Raw genomic sequence first — 24,205 nt, forward strand, 5'->3', positions numbered from 1 at the left:
CATTGATCCTCTTCTCCCGAGAATTGGTGTCTCTCGTTATGTTGGGGCTGCCTGGACTCCAGCAAAGCTTACCGAGCAGCGACTTGATGGGCATTCCATCATCCCACTTGCCACCTGAAGGCATCGAAACAAGTAAAACAAGGACCTACAGCACGCATGCGCCAGCTCCCCTGCTGACTGTGGACTTTCAATCCAAAACTCTGCATTGAACGAGAGGACCTGAATGTCAGTCCAGCTCTCCCCTCGGGCATAGGGAATATCGATGAACGACAGACGACGATGGATAAACAAGACCCAGAGCAGCTCGTCGTGACCAAAGCCGGCGACTTCCCATTCATCCTTCCTGCCCCTGCCGCAGGCGACGTTCTTGAGGTTATCGAAGGAAAGGTGCGCGGTCTAGCCCAGGTGGTGGCCAGCGGCGGCCGACTGGCCCTGCCGAGCAACCAAACATCTACATTGCGCAAGCACGATGCGGAGACCTTTGCCAAGGAGCGCATGGCGTCGGTGGAGCGGGAGCAGTACGAGCAGTGGAAACAGAACCCAGCCGCAGTTCCGCCGCTCGACTGGGCGACCAACACAGTGCCGATACCGCCGAACAGTCTCAAGACATTCTCGCAGCGCGCGATGGCAATGGACCTCGTTTGGCATCACCAGGGGGCCACCCCGGAGCACGCAGCATGGCTCACGTCCCATATGACGGGATTGCTGCCACTAGTCAAAGCCATCACGAAGGTCTTAGGGGCTCAAACGCATCTCGAAACCCACGACCCACTTGCCCGATTGAGTGCCGCTGAACGCGCCGAGGTCGAAACGTTGCAGCTCGTCACCGCCGCCGTGGAGAGAAATGTCGCACTTGAGAGAGAGCGGGTTCGCAAACTGATCGAGTCCATCAACGAGGATCAAGCCGTGTTCAAAACTCGGTTGCAGACACTGGCCAAGCATCCAGTGGGTTTAGAAAGCAATACCTGAGCTGAAAGAGCAAGAGGATGACATGATCTCACGAGAGCAACGATATTCTGTACAATACATAATACACTACTGCTTATGTTCGACGCTCTGTATCTGGCCTTTCTCTCGCAGCCGCTCTCAACCCCCCTTCCCATCAACGCCCGGGGCACCGTACGCCTGACATGGACAATACTCGCACGCAAAAGTGGCCACCTCAAAATGGGACAATACGGTACATCACAAAAATTCGGCCCATGCAGTGGGCTCACCCAGACACGCGCTAAATCCGCCGTATCAGCCACGGCCGTGCCTTTGGGGGTCCCTCTCCAAGGGTTTTTGTTCCCCACTGCCGTTCCGAAGGAAACCGTTCCAACGCCAATGGGATCGGAATGTCTCAGACCCCAATTAAACCTATGACGCACCCGAGATTGTTTCCAATCTTTTCGGAATGTACCGATTGTTCACTGCCAATGTGGCACTTACGTCAGGGACTTTTTTTTTTTCTCAGACATCCTGGGTCTCGAGATGATGAGGGCTCGGATGCAGTCCGTTGGTTGACCTGTCATTAGCGCATAAAAATCTCGGAGCAATTCTGCGGTCTCGTACAGCAACAGTGCAGACAGCATGCATGATTCGGTGCCGCTAACCAGGGCCCCCCATCGGTGTGACGGCATGACAAGGAATCTTGATCGAGTTGTAGAATAATGGAGGTGCCACTATGGCCGGTGTGCTGGAGGGCGCGAGCTAGGCTCCAGCGCTAGTGAGGAAAATGATAATAATATACCATCATAATTGAAAAACGCCCGAAAATTAATCCCTCGGGGCTGAGAAGCTAAGAAACCGAGGTCATGGCGTGAACAAGAATGACTCTCCCTCTCCCCCTGGATAGATACACGATTGCGGATGTTCCCACGCCAGATCTGAACGGGGTGGTAGGATTTACAGGGTTTAGCTGGGTGGAAATCCATGACCTGGTGGGAATATGATATTTATTACCCAGATAACGTACTGATAAGCCCGTCAATAGTTCCTTGAAAAACAGGACCCTGGGTATGTGAGCCACGGCGCCGTGAGTGGCTGGTCCCCTTCGTTTTGCAATCCTGACCTGCGATCGTCGTGTATAGTTTCTTCTTCGGGATTGGTTATGCGGGGACTGGTTTTAGCGCGTCCATGGCCAAGAACGAAGAGAGGAGAAAGATTCCAGTCCGTGAATAATTTACCCAAAGGAATGTTTGGAACTTGCTCGGTACTAGCCAGATGGGTGGTGGTGCCTGCAAAACACCAGGTACCCCTGAGGTACCTCCCTTTCCCCCTTGGGCAATCGAACAGGCTTTTGTCCTTCATGACTGGTTTCACCATGGGAATGCTCGGAGAAACAGCCTCGAATCAATCAGAAGAATACAAATGAATTTCTCCTCTCCAAACCGGATCATTCGGTTGATTATTCTTTTGTGTTTCCTTGGCCCCCTTGGTGAAGAGAGAAAATAATTCACTGGATCCTTGGGAAGACTCCATTCTTTTGGATTATTGGATTATTGGATTATTTTTATTTCTCTGACTTCCTAAAGCACGGACTCCGCTAGTTCCACGTCCAGCCTCGCTTGGGGAAAAAAAAAAAAAGAGTGAATGAGAAAGGGACTCTAACAGACCTAACAGACCCTAGTGTAGGTGCTGCGGGGACCGTTTCCCTGGCTTCCGTGAGGCTAAGAAATGGCCTTTTTGCTTTGAGATTCTGACGGATATCTTGCTTTCCTTTTCTATCCTCGACCTCTCCCTTCTCGGATATCTCTCAGGACCAGCATGCAAGACGCTGTCTTGATCTGTGGCTCTCTATCATCCCTGCGCCTGTGAGGGCCCATCGCGGTCGCTCTCTCGTGCACCCTATCCACCAAGAAGAAAAACAAAAAAAAAAAACACCCCCTGGCCCTTTTGTGTTGTCCTGATGGCCTTCAATCTGACCCTCGGGTCTTTTTTCCGGCCCTGGGTGGTGATGATGGTGTTGGCTCTGCTGCCATTCGGCTCGGCTCAGTTCTGTTCGTTTTTCAATAGTGGCTGTGTCGATCCCCTCGCCCAAACGGCCGTGCGGTTCGACTTCCAACCGCTCTTCCCCGACCCCATCACCCTCCATTTCGGCTTCGATGCCAGCGCCTCCGGCAAGGGCGAGGGCCCCATGACCAAGCTGGCGTTCTGGCTTCGCTATCGCCATCGACAGGTCGACAGCGACGCCGTCGATGCCAACCTCACCTCCGAGGTCGCCCTGCGGGTCGGCAATCTGACGGGCACGCCATCGGGACTCAATAATGGCTGTGATGGGATCTGGGGCCCGACCTGCTCTTCTGATTTCAAGAGCGCGTTGAGGCATACCATGTACAAGCAGGCCCTGTCGGACGAGGACTATCCCAAGCCGCTGGCGGCGGCCTTGGATAAGATGCTGCGATCGCCGCCCAAGATCTCGTGTCCGTCGCTCATGTTCGATGTTGACTCCATTCCGGTGCAAGGTATGTGTCTTCCGTCCAACCTCATTTTTTTTCATGTCACCATTCATACTAACTTTCATTTTCCTATAGAATTCGCCCAAGAACGAATCCCTGGCCAAAATGTCACCGTCATGAGCCCGGGCTCGGGAAACTTCCCTTGGCAGGTGTGGTACCTCGATAATATGACCGCCAACAAACAGGCAGTCCAAGTGGCCGTCGGCATCGTCAGCCGTGGCCCGACTTCAAATAGTGACCGGCCACGCAGTGCAAACGATATCCAGGTGGAGCTCGTCTGTGTGCAAGCTCCGTCAGGCCGACCATCCAAGGGCTCCCATGATTAGTTTTGCTTCGTTCAGGATGGTCGTTCTCGCCTCCTGTGGAGTTTCTCTCACATCTACACCTCTACATACCTCTCCAACAACACATAACACACATCTGCGAGTCCAGCACTGACTCCAGACTTCCAAGTTGACCACATGCTTCTGACCATATGAGCGCTCATGTGGGCTTCGCCCATCCACTCGTTTTATCACGTTGCTACCGCACTAGTAACAAGGTCATCAGAGATCTGCGAGTCGGACGTGGGTAGCTCTGCCAGGGCACGCATTATTCCTGGCCCCAGCAGTCGTCAATGGGCTGAAGCGGTCAACGATTAGTTGGCCCGAGCTCTTGTCATGGGGCCTCTCGTCTCCGGTCATGACCTTGGGCACTTGTTCCGTGATATTTCGATGGCATAGAAGGGTACAGCGGGGAGTGACCCATTCCCGATAATGTCCATGAAGATCACCGGCGGAATTATATACACCGAAACATAAAAGTCCCATGATCGCTATTGTCATCACAACCTAGCAGTTCCTGGCTCTTCGTGGTCGAAATCCCCATCTCACAACGTGGGCCAGCTCGGGTCAACCGGCTTAAGATCACCAGGACCACGGAAATCCTCCAGAATATCAGCCTGCTCGCTCAACATAACCCGCTCCGTCTGGATCCCCACCCGCGCCAGACCCCGCCACCTCTCGAAATCTTCCGCATTCCGCTTATCGCCATGGGCCGCCTCCGCCTGTTCCCAGTGTCCACGCGAGAAGCCGAGCATGGTGGTGATGCGTTTCCGCGGTATATCATACACCAGCGAACACATGGTCCCCGTCTCCTCGAGCCAGCTGCATTGCCACAGCTCCCCGGCCCGGATGCACTGGTACTCGGCCGTCTGGAAGTTGATCCGCCCTGCCATCGGCCCGCCATGGATCGCGTAGTTGATGCGGTCCTCGTTTTCGAACCACATTTCGTACCGCCATTTCTCTGGGTTGCCGTCCTTGTCTTGTGCGGCATAGTCATAGATTAGGTGGCGGTCCCACAGGTCGGTGTCGAAGGTCGAGTCTTGCAGTGACGGATACACAGGCATGATTGTGCTGGGCTGGAATGGAGGATATTTGGTATTGGTTTGAATGGTTATTGAAGGGCTCCCTCCCGGGGCTGTTCCATCTATTATTATATCTGGCTCGGTAGAGGATAGGCTTTTGAAATTGACATAATCCTTTAAACTGGACTCTTCATTTGCCAACCTTTTCTCCTTTAACTGTAAATACCTACATGATTTGCTATATATTTCTGATCGTTCTTTTTCCATCGAACAACTATGAATAACAGGCTGTTTGCGTGTTCTCTTAACATCAGCCTGAGGTCACTGCGCTGTGGGTGTGACATCATGACCGAGTCCGGGTCAACTAGTCCATTTTGTTTCAAACTACATACTGATTTTTTTTTTTTTTTTTTTTTGACTTGCTCCCTACATTAGATCTGAAGCTAGTTACCCAGTGTTGGTTCTGGTCCTGTGGTGGCTTTCCTCACATTAACAAATGTAGAGGTTTCTGCGAATAAAATAAATGGAATAGATATAGAGCGGACTCGTCATTATAAAGTACAAGTCCCTGCTATACTCCGTGAATATGCACCGCATTCTACGGTCTGCATGCTAGACGACACTATCATCTGCATATCAAATGCAGATCCCCCAGCCGCTAATCGGGGCGCGGGGTGTGGAGGGCGTCAATCCTTACCAGATTCATGCAACGAGGATGATGACACCAAGAAAATGCCTTCTCCGCATCTTTTATCCGAGATTTCGGATGAGAGTTGCGGCCCTATTTTGGGAGTTTTCTTTACTAGCTTTTGAATGAAATTGCCCCCTTAGGGCTTTCATACTTTGTTTCTCGGCCTTGATCTATATCCCCCCCCCCCCCGGGGGAGAGAAATATATATATAAACAAAGAATAGAGACCGTGGGAATCACTTTGCGTGTAACAGATACCGAGAAAGACGTGAAGATGGATGAAGAAACTTACCAACACTAATCACTCGCATGACCATAGTTTCAAATACCTTGAAGAAATCTGTGCTCTGCCTCAAATAACCTCCCCAACAGCCCGCCGAATAGAAGCCGCCACCTCGTCCGGCTTACTGAAAAACGGACTGTGCGAGGCATCCACCGTCTCAGTGACAAAGTCATGTCCTCGCGCCCTCTCCTCGACCATCATCTTCTGCATGGCGAACGGAATAGCCGCGTTCTGCGAACAGTACAAGTACGTACTCGGGACATCCCTCCATGCCGCATACGTACAGGGACTATGGAAAGTCCGGTAGCTATGGGGCCGAAAACTAGCGCAGGACCGCTCAATCTGCGTATCGTCGCAGTCATTACAGAAGATCTTCTTCGGGGTCGCCACGTTGGCTTCCAGTCGGTCGTCCGAGACCCTAAACCAGGGGAGGTCATTCTCGCCGAATGCACTGATGAGCGAATGTCCCTCAGCGATGAAGAACGAGCAGCATAAGAGCAGCCGCGTCACGCCACCTTTCAGTCCGTTGCGCTGCCGTATTTGGATGTCCAGCCCGTGGATTGCTTCGTTGGTGGGCAGGCCGCCGTAGGAATGGAACTACCACGTTCTGGCCTGCGTCGGCGGCGCGCTGGATCTGGGTGCGATTTGGGCGAAGTCGGCGGAGAAAAAAAAATCTGTGTCGTGAATTTCTGGTCCAACAGAAGGAAGATAGACTTTGTCTGTTTTGTAGTTTGCGGATTCGAGGCGGGTGATGACTCGGTTGAAACACTCGGGGCCGTGCCAGGTGCCTGGGACGTAGAGTATGGTTGCTGACTCGGACATTATGATGAGAGAGAAAGAGGTCTGGGTAGTCTCGGTCCTTTGGTATTTACAAGATATGTGCTCTATTCTGGAGAGCCGAGGATTCGTGCGGGGATAAGTAGCAGTTTAAATAGTCGATCGATGTCGGGGCAACATCAACATCTCCTATTATGGATTCGGTGTTACATCAATGCATTGACTCTCATTCTGAGGGAAGATAAGCTGTTGAGCTATGAAGCTCGGTTCCGACAGATATGGCTTCTGATAAGCCCGAGCCTTGTAGATAGAGATCACTTGTAGTAAATAGAAACATCCGAAGTCTATATCGACGTACACGCGGAGGCCGAATAGATTGAGGCCTTATTTGTTTCTAGCTACTTAATATCATGTTATATATACAGTTATTTCACTAGAAGCCTCTCACTGTCCTTTAGATAGAAAAAGAAATCGCAGAAAAGCTACAAGATAAAAAGATTTAAAAAAAAATTGGGTACATGTTTATGAGCTTTATGAAAAAGCGCAGTAGGGAATATTGTACACGACCAGAGCTTGCTTTCAGCAGGGGCTTCTACAGGAGGTGGATATAGGCACTCTCCCCTTGCTAGCGTGAATGCCGAGGCGGCAAGAGTGTGTGGGTCACGTAAGACATGGGTGACAAAAGCAGCCCTGGAGAGCAGCGGTGGGCTCGGGCGCTTCAAATGGCGTCCAAGTCATTTCCAGTGCCCGAGCTAGTGCCACTTGGCGGGGTTGAGTGCTTTGGTAGATTTGGGATGTCAAGATTGAGAGGCAGTCTTATCTGATTTTGACTTGGTGTTGCCATATTTTCCAGGCGCTTGTTACACAGACTATATGAAATCTGCAATGAACCTTCTAGTTTCTCTCTCTCTCTCTCTCTCTCTCTCTATTTTAACACAATGGCAATGGCAATGCAATAGCAATAACAAGAATATGGCTTATCTACTGCTCCACCAGGGCACACTATTTACCCACTGAATTATCCTCGCCCCGCCACGTGCGACGCTCCCTGCCGTATTGGGCAATCTACTAACACGCCCTCGGAAGCGTTCAAAAATGCTGCCATTCGGGATTTTTTCTCAATGGCTCCGTTTACCTCCTAAGTCTCCTCCAGTCCCCAAGATACCATGGGATACGCATCATTCAAAATGCAGATATTGGCTGCAGGCCTGCTCTTGAATCTTGCAGCAGCGTCCTCGCTGCCTGGGGTGTCGTCCTATGTCGCCTCGGCTGGGTTCCCGACCTCTGCATTTGAGTATCAACGTCCTCCCACTCAAAATTATCCAGTCAATGGCACGACCGATCTGCTAACCACCGTCGCAGATCCTACTATACCTCACCGGCCAAGCCAACCAAAGAGCCTCAGCCGATCATCCATGATCCGGTGCTGGGTGTCACTTTTCCCTACAAGTTGACCAACCCAGACAAGATCCCCGAGGGCAAGGATGAGGTCTACTTCCCCGTGCCGTCGAAGAACCTGTCCGCGCACCAGAAGCAGGCGCTGGTCCGTGCCGCCACGGCCAATGTGACCAAACTCATCAAGTCCAACAGTGCCTCCAGTAACTGTACTGTATGTAAGAAGGCTCTGGTGGCAGCAAAGCCCGTGGCATTGTATGCCCCTGCCTTGCTCCCCGATGCCATGATCAGTCTCTGCAAGTCTTTCGGCTTCCACTCCAACGAGACCTGCGAAGAGGACTTTGCGACCCATACCTTCGGTGCCATTTGGACCCAGGTGCTGGCCTACGCCGATGTCGCCGGCCTGGATGGGCAGTATATCTGCAACTCCCTTGATGACACATTCTGTGACAGGCCCAAAACTAGCCCTTTGAATACCGCCAACTTGTTCCCCAAGCCTAAGCCCGCCCATGCCCACGTTCCCAAGGCGAGTGGCAAGCGGGTCAAGGTGCTGCATTTGTCTGACTTTCATCTGGATTCTCGATTTGCGGTTAGCTCAGAAGCCAACTGCTCAGCTAGCATGTGCTGCCGCAGTAACAAATACAATGACCTCTCAAAGAGCAAGGCTTTGCTTCCCGCCCCCGCATATGGCTCATTCAAATGCGACTCGCCTTATGACTTGGTTCTCGCGGTGTTGCAGGCCATCGGGCCCTTGACGGGCACTGGCAAGGGCAAGGGCAAGGATTCTCTGGCTTGGACCTTGTACACCGGGGATATGGTGTCGCACGACCCCGAATCACAGGACTCTCGCGAATACGTCGAGTATACGGAGGCAAGCGTCTACAGCTTGTTGAAAAAGTACATCACCGGCCCTGTATTTGCCGCACTGGGGAACCATGACACTAGCCCGGCGAATGTTGATTCTCCGCACAACCTCCCCGGGCGTCTCGGAGAGCAGCAGAGCTGGCACTATGAGCATGTGGCTGGGATGTGGCAGCATGAGGGATGGATCACCCGTGAAGCGGCAGACCAGGCGCGCACACATTACGGTGGCTACTCAATCAAGACACACTATGGACTGCGCATCATTACGTGGAACACCGGTAGGTTTGGGCGTTGGAGCTGTATGTCTTGCAGAGCAAGAACCAGGCTGATATACTCCGAATAGATCTGTGGTACTCGAACAACTACCTCAATTTCATCAACACGACCAACCCCGACAACTCGGGCGTGTTCTCGTGGATGATCCACGAGCTGCAAAAGGCCGAGGACGCCGGCGAGCGCGTGTGGATCATGGGCCACGTCCTCAGCGGCTGGGACGGCACCAACCCAATGCCCAACCCATCCAACCTCTTTTACCAGATCGTGGAGCGCTACTCGCCTCATGTAATCGCCAACGTCTTCTTCGGCCACACGCACGAGGACCAGTTCATGGTGTACTATGCCAACAACGGGACGACACAAAACGCAAAGAACGCGCTGGCAACAGGTTGGGTTGGGCCCAGCGTGACCCCACTGACAAACATGAACAGCGGATTCCGGATGTACGAAGTCGACACGGGCGACTTCAACATCTACGAGGCCTACACCTTCTTCAGCAACGTATCTGACTACCCGGCGCTCCAGCACACGGGGCCCACCTTCAAGCTCGAGTACTCGACTCGCGACACCTATGGTCCCGGTGCCAAGTGGGACAAGAACGCGCCGCTCAATGCCACATTCTGGCACCACGTCACCGATGCCATGGAGAAGGACTTGGGGCTGGTTACTCGCCAGAACGCGCTGCAGGGCAAGTTGAGCTTGAAGAGCCCGCAGTGTACTACTGCGGCGTGCCAGAAGGCCAAGGTTTGTTATATGCGAAGTGGTAGTGTTGCGCTGGGGAGCCAGTGTCCGCAGGGGTAGGTGGACTGTCCGTTGACTGGTTAGAGTTTTTGCTGACCATTGAATCGCAGGTATGGGTCCGTGCAGAGCGCGTTTAAGCCGAAGAATTAGTGTGAAAAGTAGTGTTGAGATTTGGTTTTAGATAGATTTGTAGTTGGTTACTCGAAGCATAGCAGTATAGAAGCATCTGAAATATTTATACCAACCCAGTATGTATTGTTCCTTTGCCTAAAATCATTTTGGTCTACAGTACTTGTGGAATGGGGAATGGAATACTAAAATAAGAAACATTAGCAGACCCTCGACATCAAGCAGCTGGTTCCATAACTCAGTTGGTTAGAGTGTGGTGCTAATAACGCCAAAGTCGAGAGTTGTTCATCCAATGGACAATGGTATTGAGCATGTCTATGAATGCACATGGCCTATCTGAGGCGGCATCACTCGTAGCCGATAAAAAAAAAGTAAACGGGGAAGGAAAGAAGAAGGAAAAACGAAAAACGAAAAAGCAAACTCGCTCATTAAATCCAGATAAATTTCAAGCTCCAGGCAATTTTGATGGTGGTATCATACAACCATGTCATATCAAATACATAGGTAGATAGCGCTTCAATCTACAAAGATCCAGGTGATTTCTACTGTACCCATCATTAGGTGCACCATTCTGGTTGTTTTACTACCGAGATTAGGTACGGCACAAGGAGGTTTGGCCAAACAAATATTGACTGCCAACCTTATCGTCGTACTTATGGAGGCTGTTTGGTCTCCTAATCCCTCTCATGTACTATAAATGTTGCCCACGCCCAGATCATAAATCCATCCGAATGGAAGACAACTGCCCTCCCGTTTCCTGCCATTTCGGAACGACATTCCTGATATGGACAGAGGTACCACGGTGGGTCCAAAGTGGGTCTGACGACAAAAATTTCTGCATTGAGTTGAGTTTCAACAGAAATTTTCGCTTGTCATCAACTAGGGCTTGTGGTCTAGTGGTATGATTTTCCCTTAGCATGTTCGATTCCCACCAGGAATTCGTCCATCGAACTGGGAGAGGTCCGGGGTTCAATTCCCCGCGAGTCCATTTTTGCTTCCATTGGTGTCCCTCGAGGGCCGGGAAAATGTTTCTTTTTGTTCTGGTAATGGCTAAGCTGTTCATACGGAATATATAGTAGAGTTTGAAGTTTGATTGTTATGAATGTGGAGGGTTATATGAATTTTATTTATAGTAAAGATCGGTAGAGTTGGAACTTAGAAGTGACGGAATACACCATTAAAGCCTATACTATACTTGATCAATAGACTAGGCCAAGGAAATTCTAATCACCTAGTTTAGGACCAAGAGCCATGGAGGCTAAAATGTAGAAAGAAAAACCAAGATGAAGGAAGTATATTGAGCTAACCAGAGAGATCTAAGGTAGGAATGCATGAGAAAGATATTCAATGGAAAAGAGAAACAGAAATGGGAATAAGAAGCCTAGAATCTTATGAGAAAGATGTGCTCTCATTACTCTAGCGTGATATTCGTTTTTCTTTCAGATGTCTTCAAACCAAGGTTCCACAACTCAGTTGGTCAGAGTGTGGTGCTAATAACGCCAAAGTCGAGGGTAATAATAATATAAGTACCAAAAAAACAAAAATAAAAAAATAAAAATAAAAATAAAAAAAAAAAAAAAAAACCCCTGAAAAACTTGAAACCAAGCTGAACAAGATCAATTACCAGGGCAAAAAAGTGGTTCCAGAGGGGGTCGAACCCTCGACTTTGGCGTTATTAGCACCACACTCTAACCAACTGAGTTATGGAACCATTTAATATATTAGGATGAAGATTTATGACTACATGAGGGGGAGGGGGTATGGGTGGGGTGTCAAGAACAAAATTCTACATCTCAAGCTGAGACAGACAAAAAAATGGTTCCAGAGGGGGTCGAACCCTCGACTTTGGCGTTATTAGCACCACACTCTAACCAACTGAGTTATGGAACCAATGTGATATTCCAGTTTCGAAATCGGACTAGATCTGGCAGGGAAATCTAGGTACCCGTAAGATCCAAATCGGACGTCGAGACATCCAAAAACATGGTTCCAGAGGGGGTCGAACCCTCGACTTTCACGTTATTAGCATGACACTCTAACCAACTGAGTTATGGAACCTGTAATGTCATGTGACATACACTAGGAATCTATCACTCTGTTGGATACACATGAACAGACTACCCCAGTACGTACTTGATGATAGGTTCAAAATGTAACAGATATAATAAAAAACCTATGTCATAACTCCCAATTGCAATATCTAAGTCTGAAGCATAGATCCTATAAGCTGGAATCAAGGGACTGGATGTGGATGAAGAAGACTAAGCTATCTAGATGGTGAAAAGGTGCGCGAGATGATGAAAGCTATGAGCCTAAGGCTTCAGGTCTCAACAAAATATATCTTATTTACTAAGTGACACCGGAGTAACGAATTGCATATTTGGTCCCTTATCACCTAACTATCTACCCAAGGGTCTGGTTGTTCTTTATGTTGTATTTCACCTTACTAAGGCCGGAGGCCTAGTGATATGGCTGGCTCATACTTCATATTCATATATACACATAGGATTACCTAGTAGGTTATAACCCTGCCTATATTACATTGCTATCTTATATTGAGGGCTTGTATTGCCTTTGTGGTGATGTTTTGTCGTTTGTATGCAGCTATTCACTATACTTATTCATCGTGAGAAGTATTATATATATCGCGATGCTATTCCTATATTCGAGTCTAGGAGTATCATCCCACCTGTTTTCATTTCAATTCCATTCGTTTGTATTACACTAGACCTTATTACCTCCGTCACTGAACCCTTATCCTCTGTGTCTTGCCTCTCCTCTCTACTAGTATGTCTTCTCTCTATATGTATATATCTCACCCTATTCAGTCTCTTGATCCCAGCAGTAGATATGCTTGGTTATTTCGTCACATCAAGCTACATTTGTTGATGCTATTGCATCTGCTTAGGCACCTCCTATCTTAGCCAGTTCATTCCCTCCCCCCTCTCCTCCCTAAATGCTACTAGCCTAGTACAAACTAGTAGTACCGGCGCCTAGCTATTTCATTACTGGCCCTCCCCAGGGCAAATCATCAAATTGGAAGGCTAGAATGTCTTCTCACCTAGGTATGACCCACCATGTCACAGAAATACGAAATACTTAGATATCAATTGAAGAGAGTTTAGGTAGACTCTTGTCATTGCAGGTATTGCACGAACGCCCTGGTTGCTACAATAGACATGGCTGACTCAGGTCTCCACCTAGGCACCCATGCCTTCTTCTTGTGTATCTAGCCTTCGTTCTCTCTTTCTCTCCTTCCCTTATCAAACTACCTAGGTATTACTTTCGTCAACCCGCTACTGCTTCTTCTTCTTATCTGTAAGCATCTGAGCATCCTTACAGATATGGTGATTGACAAATACCATCCATTCCTGTAAATGCCTAGTTTAATCGGTTGGTGGTTGAGTCTGGTGATATTGCCGAGGTTACCGTATAAAGCTTACCTCTCCAACCTCAAGAGGATGCTTCAGGCATCAGCCTATCCTATTCGGTCGGTCACTACCCCCCACCAGTGTCCCTTCTTTCACATCTATCACTCCTTTATGTTGCTATCCCGATTGACAGCCAACATTCATTCAATCTACTATATCATACATTTGGATTCCGTCCGGTCGTCTCGCTACCTACGTTCCAAGGTTACAGGCTTAGACTACAGAGGATCATTGTGGAATGTAAACCAAGTCAGTGGTAGTGCGATAACAATCCACAAAACAAACGGAGCCTAACGGCAATATCGACACTTTTCAGATCCCCTAGAGAACCAAGGGTGGATACCCCGGAACAGAGCTGTCGAAAGTGGAATTTATTGATACTTTCTAAAACCTGGCTAGATTACAGTCGATCGGATGGGATGTCAAAAGCACGGCCGCTGTATCTGCATATTATCTGGCTTCCAGAAGAGCCCGAATGTTTCTGGCTGGATGTTGGCCAAGCAACAGATTTGGCAAGAAGAATTGCCGACCACAAAAACAAGCTTTATCGCAGGAAGCATCCTAGCCTTCATTATCACATCTGGGATTCAAGGGAAGATATGTGCTCGAAGTTTGTTGTACTTGCTACATTTGACCCGGATACCAAGGGACAGACTTTACCGAGATCTGATCAATGTTTAGAAATGCGGATGGCCTGTCTGTTCCAAACCCTCACAGCAAGGGATCCCGATAAATAGCTAGCACAATCTGTCAGCCGATCGTCCGCCAGCCGTCATCTCAATGCTGTACCATCCATATGGCAAAGGTTCCAAGATGAAACCATGCCAGAAAGAAAAGACGTCTTTGATAGACCAAGCTTCAAGGCACTTCTACACTCGGAGGACGCTGCTGTTCGATCATGGGCGGAGAAAGCTAGAGACTCCTATAATGACCTGCGAAACTCCCCTGACCCCGAACTACGCAACTATTGGTTTGAAAACAACCGGGGACAGCTCCAACAGGCTTGGTACTCAAACGAACAGAACACTATTGAGGGGATGAAAGAGTACCTCAAGGGCGAAGAAAAAACTATGAGGTCTGCTCCAGGCCGCAAACGTGGCTTCGTTATATATGGAAAATTCATTATCTCTGTGCCACAATCGCTAGATATCCCACCCGAGAGCAAGATCATCGTGCAATTCCATATTTATGTATCGGCCGTTTGCCATCGCTTTGCACGTAACGCGATGCATTATAATCCATCCAGCCGACTTGCTATTTCAATCAAGAGCTTGAATTCCTCCGGAAATCAGGTCGATATATGGCTTCAAAGCTCTGGAGGAAGCAAGATTCCTATACGTATGAACACACTAGTTGATCTACTCGAGGCTATGCCATTCAACGAGACTTGCTTGTTACGTTGTTGTTGGATTGTGGATCGCTCGAAAATAGGAGCCCTACGTCAAACTAGATACACAGACTAGGTACAGGGATTCGGGTGGGGCTTCAATCCTTAGGAAGTCCTATTGATGTAGAGCTACAAGATCTCACTTCTAAGTTTCCTAATATCACACACACACACATATATATATACTAGCTATGCACCCTTCGGGCCTTCACTGCCCCATCGAATTTAATATTCCAGGCACTAGTCAGTAAACGAAGAAAAGACTAATAATAAAAATTTTTCTAAAGTTGAAGGTGGCCCATATATTCATAGCTTATCGCTTTTCCGCCCCTAAAAGCTTGCGGGGACGACACTAGGCAGGGATATACCAGGCAGGAATTTGACTTATTTTAAGACAAGCCTTAAGCAAATAGATTAGTGCGGGTCTAATGCAATCTAGTTGTATGCTAGAACTAGGCAAGACGCTTAGACAATGAGACGACTGGTGTCACAGTGATCAGAAGATACCATAAATTACTGACCGTAATAGGGAGCCTAGAGAGACTGGAGTTAGAAAGAATAGCAGAATGCTTTCCCCTAAGATGATCGTGAACTCCGTACTGACAACAATCTACCCGCCAAGCTCAGATGTTCTTTGATAGGTATGGCTACTAAATTATACGCTGCCTCCGATTAATTATTAGCAACGAGTGCAGGTTGAATTAGCCGTGGCAACCATTTAGCTTAGTATTCTCCGGCTCGGTAGTTAATCCACATAGCCAATTTGAACCTCTAAAACATACCTATAAGTTCTTCTTTGTGTCATATAGCTAAGTTTTATGCGATTGGGCCACCAATCAGGAGGTTCCATAACTCAGTTGGTTAGAGTGTCATGCTAATAACGTGAAAGTCGAGGGTTCGACCCCCTCTGGAACCATTTTTTTTGCAACCGATCAGGTGCGCGAATATCTGTGATACATCCAGCGATATCTAGATATCAATGCACAATAGTTTGTGGCCTACGGGTGTGGGTGCCTACGGTCAAGCCTCTACGCCACCCGAAGACTACTTACTACCTACTATCTTAATAAAAATTTGTTTTATTCTAATTTTTGTCTCTAGGGCTTATATAAGTAAGTATAATATTTCTAAGTTTATAAATTTATGCTTTCCTTTTAGATAGTGGTGATAGTTATATTAAAGAAAGAGAAAGAGTCTAGTTAGACAGCCCAATACTAGCCGGCGGTTTATGAGAAGGGAGAGAGCAAGTACCCTATAAAATACTAGTAGGTAGCTTAAGGGGGCGCCGGTTAGTATCTTAGAAAGTTGTGTAAAAAATAATATTCTATACAAAAAAAGGTTGAGATATAAATAATTAAGATATTAAGAATTCTAGTATAGAAACATATAGTATATATCTATATCTAGACTTTGTTACCTGATATTGATATACCACAAGAGCTTGGTATTTATGTAGGCATAAATTTCGGCTTATATATATCAAGCGGTTCCATAACTCAGTTGGTTAGAGTGTGGTGCTAATAACGCCAAAGTCGAGGGTTCGACCCCCTCTGGAACCACTTCTTTTTTCTTTTTTCCTTTTTTTTCTTTTTCTTTTGTCTTTTTCCCAAGCCCTTTTTCGATAGTTTTATATCTTTGTGTCATTACTCTAAATATGCCACACTCACTGTTATGTCTACAAATCATTCCCCTAGGTTGGTAAGGTATAATCTCCTCAGGTAGTAGGTAAGTACGTACGTACTATGGAACATTCCGAGCGTCCCTAAAAAGATCTGCAAGTGGACCTTCTCCGGTGTCAAGAAGGAGGGGGAACTAGAAAATGCTGACTCGAAAACCATCGGAAAAATCAGCCAGGAACTGCTTCCTTCTTGGCTTGGGTCTGTACCTTGAATACTCGGCGGGGAGTACTCTGTAGAGAACAACACGTACAACACGCACGAAATCAAGTACACACACCCCCACCAAGACCTACTAAATCTGTAAATGTAACTTAACTCATTTGATCATTGATCCAGAAATCCACGGCTCTCCATGATTTCATCTGTGATGGTTGATGCCGCCCGATCCCGGGCTCCATGACGTAGCATGGACTCTTCAGGTGCATATCGTCACCACCCTCCGGGCCATCCGACTTATAACCCCGTTCCTTTGAAAAAAAAAAAGCCACCCCGAGCTTTTTCTTTTTCAGAGTCGCACATTCTCGGCTGTCCGACCTTTCTACCACCAACCCCCCTGTCTTTCCTCTCTCTCTCTCTCTCCTCCTTGTCGGCGATTGTCAGCGATCTACTTTTGTCCCCCCCCCACAATCTCCATCATCCGTCACAATGGGTCTGAGCGGTGTTCAGCTGGGACTCCGAGCATGGGAGGTAGGCTTCTCAAAAATATGTGCTGTTTTTACCATTTTGGTCCCCTCTCTAATACACTCCTGTGCAGTGGCTCTGGACCCTCCTGATCATGGCCCTGATCGGTAACATGATCGCCGAGTCCTTCGCCGGCAACCCGTCGTCGGTCAACTACACCATGTTCACGTCGGCATTCTCGATGCTCACGCTGTTCTATCTGGTGCCGGCCTCGTTCAATCTCGACTGGGCCCTGCACCCGATTATCATGATCGTCGTCGACGTGCTCAATTGTATTTTCTTCTTCTGTGCTGCTATCGCCTTGGCTGCCAAGCTGGAGTGCCATTCGTGCAGCAACCTGGTATGTAATTGATATTATATTATACACTGTGACCCTCGGAAGCAGATGAAGTGTATAGACGTGTACTGACTTTCTCAGTCCTACACCCTCAACAACGAAATCACCAACGGCTCCCACAACCCCCAGAAGCGCTGTCGCGAGGCCCAGGCCTCCGTGGCGTTCCTGTGGTTCGCCTGGGCCGGCTACATGGCCTCGGTCTTTGTTTCGATCTTCCTGGCCCGCTCTGCTACTGTCAACCTGCGTGGTCGCACTGGTAGCGCTCGCAAGCGTCCGGCCATGGCCCAGGTCTAAGCGCAGCTTCGTGTCAATGGGGTTAGTGACAGAATACTAAGCTCCTGGGAAGCCCGGAAGCCCGGAAGCTTCTTGGGGTTTGGTATCTACTACTTCGCCGTCATGATGGCCACGACTTAATGGTAATTGGGGGGGTGATTGGGTCGGGAATTGGTTGGGGAAACACTTTTTTACTTTTTTACTTTTAATCTGTGACAAGACTCGGGATAGTCTTCTGTGCTACTACTGTGTCATTAATCCTACTTCGACTTGGTTAATTGTTGATTGGGTTGGCGTGGTGATGAGTGGGAGTTGAGGTGGACTGGTTCTGTGTTTTGTTTAGGTGCCTGACTTGACCTCTTCTAAGGAATGTCCGGCGAAATGAAAGCAGTTTTGGTTTACTTTGTGGTCTTTTGGTGTAGATTGTAGACAATAGTGATGTATATATTTTGTAGACCCGCTCAAGTGGTCATCTCTCTTTTTTTTTTTTTTTGTTATTGTTGTTATTATTTACGCATATTCCAGGGATATATTAATTATTATATCCCATGTTATTATATGCAATTATGTTGTCTCTTGTCAAACTCGATGTTCTTAGAAAGGGTTTCTTGTATACTGCGTCAGCGATGGCCGCGGACTCTATTGAGGCGACCGTTGACTCATAGTCGCTACACTTAAAACCAGCTCAATCGAAATATTATCCCTCAATTATTCTGCTTGCGTTTGCATCTACATTTTCCTGCTTGTTTTGTCCTCAAACTAGGGCTCCTGCAGCGGGGCACCCCTCTGCTCCACCCAAAGAATTTCTCCAGAGCTCGGATCCGCCACGGTTGACATCTTCACCCTTGTCCATCCCCCTTTCGCCTCTCTCCATCCACAATGCCTGTTAAGTAAGATTCCCTATCTGCTCCTGACAATACATTCATCAATACTGACACTCTGCCAGCTATCTCATCCTGCTCTCCCGGCAGGGCAAAGTGGTGTGTTTTTCGTCGCCCACCCAACTACGCCCCTCGCCTGGAACCCCGACTGACCACCCTCATTTTCTCTCCAGCGTCTTGCCAAGTGGTTCACAACTCTCTCGCCCAAGGAGAAGGCCAAGATCATCAAGGATGTGACCCAGCTTGTGCTGTCGCGCCGGACGCGCATGTGCAACTTTCTTGAATACAAAGGTGGGCTTTTCCCCCCTTCCTTCCCTCATGGAATTCTTATGTCTTTTCCGATGGCGGTTTCGACTAATTTTGGATGCCGTGGCACTAGACTCGAAAGTGGTGTATCGTCGCTATGCCTCCCTATTCTTCATCGCTGGCTGCGCCTCGACCGATAACGAATTGATCACCCTGGAGATTGTCCACCGCTACGTGGAACAGATGGACAAGTACTACGGCAACGTGTGTGAACTGGACATCATCTTCAATTTCCAGAAGGCATATTTCATTTTGGACGAGCTATTATTGGCCGGGGAAATGCAGGAGAGCAGCAAGAAGAACGTCCTTCGCTGTATCAGCCAACAAGACAGCCTGGAAGACATGGAGGTGAGTCTGATAGCTCTTTTTTTTTTTTTTTTTTTTTTGCTCTTCCCCTTGCGAGTCTGGCCGTATTTTGGGGTTGGGGGTGTTTTGCGTCTCAGTGCTGTTTGAGTCCTTTGCCCCCCCCCTCCGGTCTCCGGTCTCACAGCCAATGGCCAAGGATCAGCCGGGCTAATTGCTCTCCCAGGTTGAGGAAGATGTGGTCACCAAGATCATGTAGCGCAAGCAGGACCTTGCCTTTTTCTTACTTTTCTTTGTTGTCATTGTCATTGTCTTTTGGAGAGGTACATAGGCGTTCTTTGTTTTTTTGATTATACTAATCCACACGGGGTTCGCTATTTCATTCAGGACTCGGAGGAGGTGTCGCGCAACTTGGCCCAAGTCGGCCTGTGACGTTCCATGGTTGGCGCTGCCTCGCCCGTGAGGCCAACGCGGACTCTCACTGGCCCGTGACACGTGACCCTGATCACCACCCCCTCCCCTCCTGATGCTTCCATCTCGTCTTCCTGTGTTCGAACATGGCCATCGCGGAGTCATTCCTGTCCTCTTTAGTGTGATTCTTGTGTAGTCAGTGTCTACACGTGTCTGTTTGCGGTGATCGCCGATCAGCGGTATCGCTTATCTCTCACTCGCCATCTCCGGCGCGATCATCCTCCCACCTCTCTTCTATCTCTCTTGACTTCGATTCCGCAAGGCTACAGCAGGGGATCTTGTGCCTGGTTTGAATCGCACTGCAAAGTGTATCACTTCAGGGTCCTTATCATCTTATCTGGCTGTTCTCCACCACAACGCCCGATTGAGACCGCAAGATGAAGGTAGGTGATCTCATGGCTTGCGCCGGTCGCAATCATCAGCGGGGTTGGAATTTCAGTGTTTAACCAGTCTCTATCCAGTTTCTTCCCCTTCCTGAATTTGAGGATGTCACTAGTTCCTTGAGTTTCGATACGGCCGACTGCCACATCGTCGGCGGGTGTGACCTCTACACGACTAAAGCCGCGCGCGCCGATCGGAAACTCTACAAGAACATCGAACAGTCGCTCGAATCTCAGTATGAATCTATCCTTCGCCTATCCGCCTCTCTGTCACCTCCAAACGCGTCCGATGCTGCCGAGACGTTGAATCTGTCGCGGTCTAGTCCATTTGGCCCCCTGAGTGAACATTCGAGCCGACGGACATTTGCCTACCTCATCGCGACGCTCAATGCAAGTCATCCAGACTATGACTTCTCACATGTGCTGCGACCGACCGACTTCAGACGAGAGCGGAACTTGAAGCGGGTCATGAACACGGTTGATTCGACGTTACTCAACCTGCGCCCGCGCGAGGCTCTCGGCCTGTCACCCTCATCTCCAGCCACCCTTTCTGGGTCATATAATGGCGCATCTTCTGCATGGGGTCCACGCATGTGGCGGATTGTGGATGAGCAGATGTCCCTCAAGGAGTGTTCGGTCTACTCGTACTCCCCTGAGGAAGACCCGTCCGATGCCGATGACGGTGCGATCTGGAGTCTCCACTACTTCTTTTTCAACCCGCTTCGCAAGCGCGTCTGCTATATGTACTTGCGTGCTATACCCATTCTGAGCCACACGCCGCCGGATGATGTGGTCGTCACAACCCCGACAGGCAAACGGACGTTCGATGACGGCTACCTGACCCCGGATCTGAGCTCCAGCAAGCGAGCCCGGTATTGGTTGGGTGACCGTGTGCAGCCCTCGCTGCAAGCCAGCGACAGTGACGAGGAGATGGACAATGCCCCTACACCCGGGCGTCCGGCCGTGGATATTTATGATAATTATCTTCTGAGTGATGAGGAGGCCCAATCGCGGCCTGACCGGAAGGGCACGGTTCGTGCGATGAGTGAGGAGATTGCCGACTCCATGGAGGTTTGAGGCGCGTATAGTTTATCGGTCTTTTCATTATAGCTGGTGGCGTTGGGCTGATCTTACCATTGTTTATGGCGCATTCAACCTGCATATTTTTCTTTGCCATGAGGGGCGTTTGAAGGCGGATGAACGAGACTGACATGAATGCCCCGTGTTTCTTCTTTCTTTTCTCTTTCTTATTCTCTTCTATCCTGTCGATACTGTAATGCTATTTCAGTCTATAATGCCTTACTTAGTATTACCCTATACCTTCTATATTCACGTGTAGTACCATTTCCTGGATTCCCTGTCATTTCTTCTATATAACTTAACATTGTAGTCCCTGTCTCAATCCTTGTCTATTGTGTGTTTATTCGAGATGAATGATGAAGAATGAAGTCACCTAGGACCAACTGAGACTAAAGAAGGCTATTTTAACGCAGACACCAAGTTATATATGCCCATTTTATACCCATTCGATCTGGTTTCTCTCCCATTATCCATCTGGTATACGCGTCCGATCCAGCGCCAGTGATCTGGGCGACTAGAAAGATATGGGAGAGCTACTTCACTCATTTCTTTGAGGCGGGCCCTTTGCAAAAGGTAAGGGTTGGCTTTCAGCAGGTGATATATATTTGTCTATCCGTAGTTGTTTAATATATATAAAGATCAATGAATACATCTAATCTCCCCTCCCTGCCAAGCGCGTGTAGATACAAAGTGGCATACTGCATGGCCCGTGCATCGATTGGGGAAAGCTGTCCACTGCCCCCATTCCGCCTCGACAACCCCCCGATTTCCATTGCATTCCTCTCCTCAATCCACCATGGCTGACGACGAGGAGCGCGTCAAGGCTGAGAAGCTGGCCGCCGCGAAGAAAAGAGTGAGTGCTGAACCTACCTTCCCCCCCAGCCCACTCGCGCGCGCAAGAAGATACCAGACCATCCCGATCACTAGATCAGATCTCTAACTCGACCTTGCGACGCAGGTGGCCCAGCTCCAGAAACAAAAGAAAAAGCCAACAAGAAGACCCCCGCTGCTGTCTCTGATACACCAAAAGATGACGCCGAGGCGTCCAAGGAACCTGAGCCGGCCGACGAGGCTGCTGCGCCTGCAGCCGATGTGCCATCCCAGGCAGAAGGCCCCGCGGAGGAGGAGAAGAAGCCACAGGAGGAGCCCGCCGCAGACACCGCAGACACCGCAGACACCGTAAACACAGAAGCAATCGCAGAGGAACCGGAGGAACAAGAACAACCCCCCAAGCCCGATGAATCAACCGACTCCCTCAGTGAACCAATGCCTCCCGCGCCCATTTCCCCGGACCCGGAGGTAGAACCGCAACCCGCACGGCTTGATGCGCCGCGCTCCGGCCATGGGCGGCAGCCGTCGCTGTCGATCCAGTCGAAGATTCGATCGTCGTCGTTCCGCAGGGCCTCCGTGTCGCAGGGCAGTGTATCTCCGTCGCCGTCGTCGACGCTCAAATCGCCCGGACAGGCCCTCCCGCCTTTGACTGGCGACGGGGACTCGGTACATGAGGTATTCCGCAAGCAATCGACGCGCATTGAGGACCTCGAGAAGGAGAACAAGCGGCTGGAGAAGGAGCTGTCGGAGGCTAGTACCCGCTGGCGCAAGACGGAGGACCAGCTGGAGGATCTGCGCGAGGCTAGTGTGGATGGTGCTGAGTTGCGGGAGAGGTTGAAGACGGCTGAGGAAAAGGCTGCAAGCATTGATACATTGGTATGGCCTTTTTATGATGATATGTGTCTACTCGGGTATATTCAGAGTGAAGCGCTGACATCTATCTTGTTTAACGAACAGAAAGAGGAGATTGCTTCTCTACAGCGCCAGAACTCACAGCTCCAGACACGATCACATCGGAATAATGCCAGCGTCTCTGGAGCCGGGACGCCAGAATCGCCGCCAGCTGACCTGGTCCGCCAGCTGGAATCCAAGTCGGCCACAATCGAGGCCATGGAACTGGAAATCTCCAACCTGCGGGCCCAGGTCACCTCGCAGTCCTCCTCCAACAACGCCCACGAGACCCAGCTCGCCGCACTGGAGGACAAAGTCTCGCAGGGCCAGACCGCGTTGGAGCGATCCCAGCGCGAACTTGCAGACACAAAGCAAGCACTCACGCGGGCGTCCGAAAAGGCAGTCAAGGAGGGCGTCGACAAGACGTCAACAGAAACGCTAATCAAGACGCTCGAGCGGGAGATCGAAGAGCTGAAAACCTCCAAAACAGACGCAGACAAGAAAATCGACACGTTAGACAAGAAGCTGCAAGCCCTGGGCAACCTCCACAAAGAATCCGAGACCCGGCACCAGGCCCGGCTGCGCGAGAGCGAAACCTCCGAGAAGGAAACGGCCGTGCTACGGAAGAAGCTTGCTAGCATTGAGAACGAGAACCTGCGGCTACGCGAGGAGCGCGATCGCATCCGCAAGCGGGATGCAGGCGGTGCCGACGACGATGCCCTCGACGAGCTCGAGGACGAAGAGCGCCAGCGCCTTGAGCGCCGGATCCGCGAGTTGGAGGGCGAGGTGTTCGATCTGCGCCGCGGCGTGTGGGAAGAGAAACGCCACGAACTGACCGGTGGTGTCTATCCAGAGGACGGTCCCGAGTCTGCTGGTGCCGATGCCGCCGCCGCCAATGCGTTTGATGATGTCGATCTGGTCGGCGGCCGGCCCGACCACGCCCGCCGCCGCAGCATGGCTCTTCAGCAGCACCAGCAACAACACTCGTCCTTCTCGACGGTCTTGTCTAGCGGCTTTGCGGCCTTCACGGGAACCGGAAACCGCTCTCGTGCATCCTCGTCCAACCCGCCCCATCCGCCTGCTGCCCGCGGCAGTCTGGAGCTCCTCTCTGAAGAGAATCTCGAGGATGAGTTCGACGAAGCTGAGTTCGCTCGTGCACAGGCTGAGGAGGAGGCGCGCAAGCGCGTCGAGTGGGTCCGCGAGATCAAGCGCAAGCTGCGTGACTGGAATGGCTGGCGTCTGGATCTGGTGGATAGTCGTGCTGGAGCTGAAGGTGCCGGCGTGGGCATGGGGGAGATTTTTGAGGTTTGATTGGACTTTTCCACCCCGGGTGT

The 24,205-nt window shown here is 49.8% G+C and overlaps 9 protein-coding genes across 9 annotated transcripts; 7 read left to right on the forward strand and 2 right to left on the reverse strand.

Annotated features, from left to right (window-relative positions):
* Window positions 1-279: 279 nt before the first annotated feature.
* Window positions 280-969, forward strand: NUU61_000910 (uncharacterized protein; the record flags this gene model as incomplete). Its single annotated transcript, XM_056651493.1, has 1 exon — window positions 280-969. One exon carries the CDS (start codon window positions 280-282, stop codon window positions 967-969), a length of 690 nt encoding a protein of 229 aa, XP_056516343.1.
* Window positions 970-2,890: 1,921 nt separating this feature from the next.
* On the forward strand, window positions 2,891-3,766 carry NUU61_000911 (uncharacterized protein; the record flags this gene model as incomplete). The annotated part of the gene is made up of 2 exons (XM_056651494.1): window positions 2,891-3,446; window positions 3,516-3,766. 2 exons carry the CDS (start codon window positions 2,891-2,893, stop codon window positions 3,764-3,766), a joined length of 807 nt encoding a protein of 268 aa, XP_056516344.1.
* A 542-nt stretch (window positions 3,767-4,308) lies between these two features.
* NUU61_000912 (phenol acid carboxylase) lies at window positions 4,309-4,827 on the reverse strand (the record flags this gene model as incomplete). The annotated part of the gene is made up of 1 exon (XM_056651495.1): window positions 4,309-4,827. One exon carries the CDS (start codon window positions 4,825-4,827, stop codon window positions 4,309-4,311), a length of 519 nt encoding a protein of 172 aa, XP_056516345.1.
* A 1,000-nt stretch (window positions 4,828-5,827) lies between these two features.
* NUU61_000913 (alpha/beta hydrolase) lies at window positions 5,828-6,580 on the reverse strand (the record flags this gene model as incomplete). Its single annotated transcript, XM_056651496.1, has 2 exons — window positions 5,828-6,355; window positions 6,473-6,580. 2 exons carry the CDS (start codon window positions 6,578-6,580, stop codon window positions 5,828-5,830), a joined length of 636 nt encoding a protein of 211 aa, XP_056516346.1.
* Window positions 6,581-7,722: 1,142 nt separating this feature from the next.
* On the forward strand, window positions 7,723-9,961 carry NUU61_000914 (PPN1 endopolyphosphatase family protein; the record flags this gene model as incomplete). The annotated part of the gene is made up of 4 exons (XM_056651497.1): window positions 7,723-7,829; window positions 7,898-9,072; window positions 9,138-9,867; window positions 9,922-9,961. The coding sequence occupies 4 exons, from the start codon at window positions 7,723-7,725 to the stop codon at window positions 9,959-9,961; spliced, it is 2,052 nt and encodes a 683-aa protein (XP_056516347.1).
* A 7,121-nt stretch (window positions 9,962-17,082) lies between these two features.
* Window positions 17,083-17,749, forward strand: NUU61_000915 (MARVEL domain-containing protein; the record flags this gene model as incomplete). Its single annotated transcript, XM_056651498.1, has 3 exons — window positions 17,083-17,124; window positions 17,192-17,458; window positions 17,537-17,749. The coding sequence occupies 3 exons, from the start codon at window positions 17,083-17,085 to the stop codon at window positions 17,747-17,749; spliced, it is 522 nt and encodes a 173-aa protein (XP_056516348.1).
* Window positions 17,750-18,607: 858 nt separating this feature from the next.
* NUU61_000916 (AP-1 complex subunit sigma) lies at window positions 18,608-19,477 on the forward strand (the record flags this gene model as incomplete). The annotated part of the gene is made up of 5 exons (XM_056651499.1): window positions 18,608-18,618; window positions 18,675-18,708; window positions 18,783-18,900; window positions 18,989-19,263; window positions 19,445-19,477. The coding sequence occupies 5 exons, from the start codon at window positions 18,608-18,610 to the stop codon at window positions 19,475-19,477; spliced, it is 471 nt and encodes a 156-aa protein (XP_056516349.1).
* Window positions 19,478-20,066: 589 nt separating this feature from the next.
* Window positions 20,067-21,146, forward strand: NUU61_000917 (RNA polymerase III-inhibiting protein MAF1; the record flags this gene model as incomplete). Its single annotated transcript, XM_056651500.1, has 2 exons — window positions 20,067-20,072; window positions 20,151-21,146. 2 exons carry the CDS (start codon window positions 20,067-20,069, stop codon window positions 21,144-21,146), a joined length of 1,002 nt encoding a protein of 333 aa, XP_056516350.1.
* A 799-nt stretch (window positions 21,147-21,945) lies between these two features.
* On the forward strand, window positions 21,946-24,182 carry NUU61_000918 (uncharacterized protein; the record flags this gene model as incomplete). Its single annotated transcript, XM_056651501.1, has 2 exons — window positions 21,946-22,006; window positions 22,117-24,182. 2 exons carry the CDS (start codon window positions 21,946-21,948, stop codon window positions 24,180-24,182), a joined length of 2,127 nt encoding a protein of 708 aa, XP_056516351.1.
* Window positions 24,183-24,205: the final 23 nt, after the last annotated feature.

The sequence above is a fragment of the Penicillium alfredii genome (genome assembly GCF_028826965.1).
Source record: "Penicillium alfredii strain IBT 34128 chromosome Unknown utg000001l_segment0_segment0, whole genome shotgun sequence".
Taxonomy (NCBI): Eukaryota; Fungi; Ascomycota; class Eurotiomycetes; order Eurotiales; family Aspergillaceae; genus Penicillium; species Penicillium alfredii.